At 48.1% G+C, this 2,283-nt stretch overlaps 2 protein-coding genes across 2 annotated transcripts in view; one reads left to right on the top strand and one right to left on the bottom strand.

Moving 5' to 3' along the window:
• Positions 1 to 459, bottom strand: part of zwilch (zwilch kinetochore protein) — a 59,244-nt gene extending 58,785 nt beyond the window's left edge. The window contains exon 1 of the mRNA XM_043677091.1: positions 78 to 459. Coding sequence (XP_043533026.1) covers positions 78 to 130 — 53 coding nt within the window. The 5' untranslated portion in view covers positions 131 to 459. The remainder of the gene's footprint in view (positions 1 to 77) is intronic.
• A 109-nt stretch (positions 460 to 568) lies between these two features.
• The window catches only part of rpl4 (ribosomal protein L4), an 8,606-nt gene continuing 6,891 nt past the window's right edge, over positions 569 to 2,283 (top strand). The window contains exon 1 of the mRNA XM_043677094.1: positions 569 to 661. Within this exon, the coding sequence (XP_043533029.1) occupies positions 659 to 661 (3 nt within the window). The 5' untranslated portion in view covers positions 569 to 658. The remainder of the gene's footprint in view (positions 662 to 2,283) is intronic.

The following is a 2,283-nucleotide window of genomic DNA, read 5'->3' as shown; positions in this document are numbered from 1 at the left end:
CCTCTTCCCCCGAAGGGGCTGGTTGACAATTTGCTGAAGCTGATTTTATCTGCAGTTCAGGCTTAATAAACACTCACTGAAGCAGGAAGGTGTGAAAAGCTCGGACAGACTGGATAGTGACCGAGTCCATTGTATTACTTTCAATCCATAACACTAGGGGAAAAAATTCTTCAAAAACAATTCAAACGTTAACCGCCCAGCGCGCGCGTTTCTCCTGGGTTCTTGCGTCATTTCCGTCGATAGCATTTGTCTACATTTTAATTTCATTATTATCAATAATTATGTAATATTTCTGTTTCCAATTAACTATTTTTGTGCGAAAAATACTTTTTGAAAAATAACGGGTTATTTTCTCTCGCCAGGCGCGCTGCGACACTTCACCGCGCCATAAAATAGTCCCGGCCTGCGGCGGGGGTGGATTCAAATAGTGCCCACAGATATCGGGCGTTTTTTCCCGGGGGGAGAGAGTCTTTTGTCCGGTTATGGGTTTCGGGGAACTGCGGGATCAGAGCGGGAATACGTCGGTGGCCGCGGTCGGGGCTGCTGGCGGTATTTTGCCACGGCAATGTTTGCGGCGGGCGGTATTTAAGGGCGCGGCGGTGAAGAGTTTTTCCTTTTCCGGGCGCCGCCATCATCAGGAGCGCGAGCGGCAGCGGAGATGGTGAGAGAAAATTAAACGGCGGCGGCGGCGGCTGTGGCACCGTGATAAAGATCAAACCTGTATCATGGCCGGGTCGCTGCGCTGCCTTCACAAATACTACATTTTACTGTCGATAGCTAAATAAATGTGTTCTCAGGGGGGGGGGGATGAATGCTGGGGCGGCCATTTTCTCTCTGGGTGGGGGAGGGGGAGACACGTTGTCTCCTGGAACCCGCACAACGCGGGCCTAGGCCTTCACCTCCTGCTCCCAGCAAAACCGGGTGCGTGGGGCTCTCTCCACCAAAGGTTTACAAAAACAGTTGGGCTCATCGGAGCCGTCATTTCAGATTCACCTCTCGCTCTTTTAATGTGGAAGAGGAGAAGGAAAACGGGGTTTGAACAGTTGGGTGACAAAAGAACTGCACGTATATTGGAAACGTGGGAAAGATTCGCTGGAGAAGTTCGGGCGTTACAGTGAATGTTTCCAGTCGCGATGACTTCAAAAACTAGGATCAAAGCGTTCACTTTATTTTTTTTAACGGGTGCTGTCGGATTTGCTGGGTTTAAATTTTTGAATTGGGTGGATATTCGGTGTTTTGCGGTGTTACCGACCATCGCTGCCGTGATCGGCCGAAGGGCCTCGATCCGAGTTGTAAAAGCTCACTAACACTTAAGGTGAGGCCTCGCTGAAATTACCTCGTGTGTTTTTTCGGGTCAAAAAATGTGGCGCTGATTAGGCAGCGTCCGAGGAGCAGGAGAGTATAAAGGTCTTCAGTGTTTTTTTTCCGCTTTAGAAGCACTAAGTTACTAAATGTTGACTGGGTTTTCGTCTTAGCATTGGTTATGGCACGTGTTAAAGCATTGAATCGTATGAGGTTTTTGTAACCTGATCCGTTGTAGGGAAGTTGAAACTTTATTGCTGGAACAGCACAGCAGGTCAGGCAGCATCCAGGGAACAGGAGATTCGACGTTTCGGGCACAGGCCCTTCTTCAGGAATCCTGAAGAAGGGCCTGTGCCCGAAACGTCGAATCTCCTGTTCCCTGGATGCTGCCTGACCTGCTGTGCTGTTCCAGCAATAAAGTTTCAACTTTGATCTCCAGCATCTGCAGACCTCACTTTCTCCTCCGTTGTAGGGAAGGACGATCTTTTCTGCATTTTATCTGATATTTGAGTTGGGGCGTTTGTTTTAAAAGAACATTAATAAGCATGGTAATTTTAAGTTCTGATGAAGGGCTTGTACCTGAAACGCCAATTCTCTTGCTCCTCTGATGCTGCCTGACCTGCTGTACTTTACTAGTAGTACACGCTCAACTCTGATCTCCAGCATCTGCAGTCCTCACTTTCTCGTGGTAATTTTAAGTGCAGTGCTCTATTGACAGGAGTGAGTATAGTTGTTGGATACTGGAATGTTTCAATTGAGCATTGTTGAGTCACTCGGGCCTGTCCTGTGGAAAGCACCCATGGTCCTGTCTCAACATCAACACTGAAGTACCAGGAATAAGTTGAGTGAGTTAGAATCTCTTGCAATGTGGAAGCCAAAAATTCAGTCCATTGAGTCCATACTAACCCTGAAAATGTGTTGCTGGAAAAGCGCAGCAGGTCAGACAGCATCCAGGGAACAGGAGAATCGACGTTTCGGGCA

Source organism: Chiloscyllium plagiosum, chromosome 36 (assembly GCF_004010195.1).
Source record: "Chiloscyllium plagiosum isolate BGI_BamShark_2017 chromosome 36, ASM401019v2, whole genome shotgun sequence".
In the NCBI taxonomy this organism is placed as follows: Eukaryota; Metazoa; Chordata; class Chondrichthyes; order Orectolobiformes; family Hemiscylliidae; genus Chiloscyllium; species Chiloscyllium plagiosum.
The sequence above is the reverse complement of the archived record's forward strand: the minus strand, read 5'-3'. Positions and strand labels throughout refer to the sequence as shown.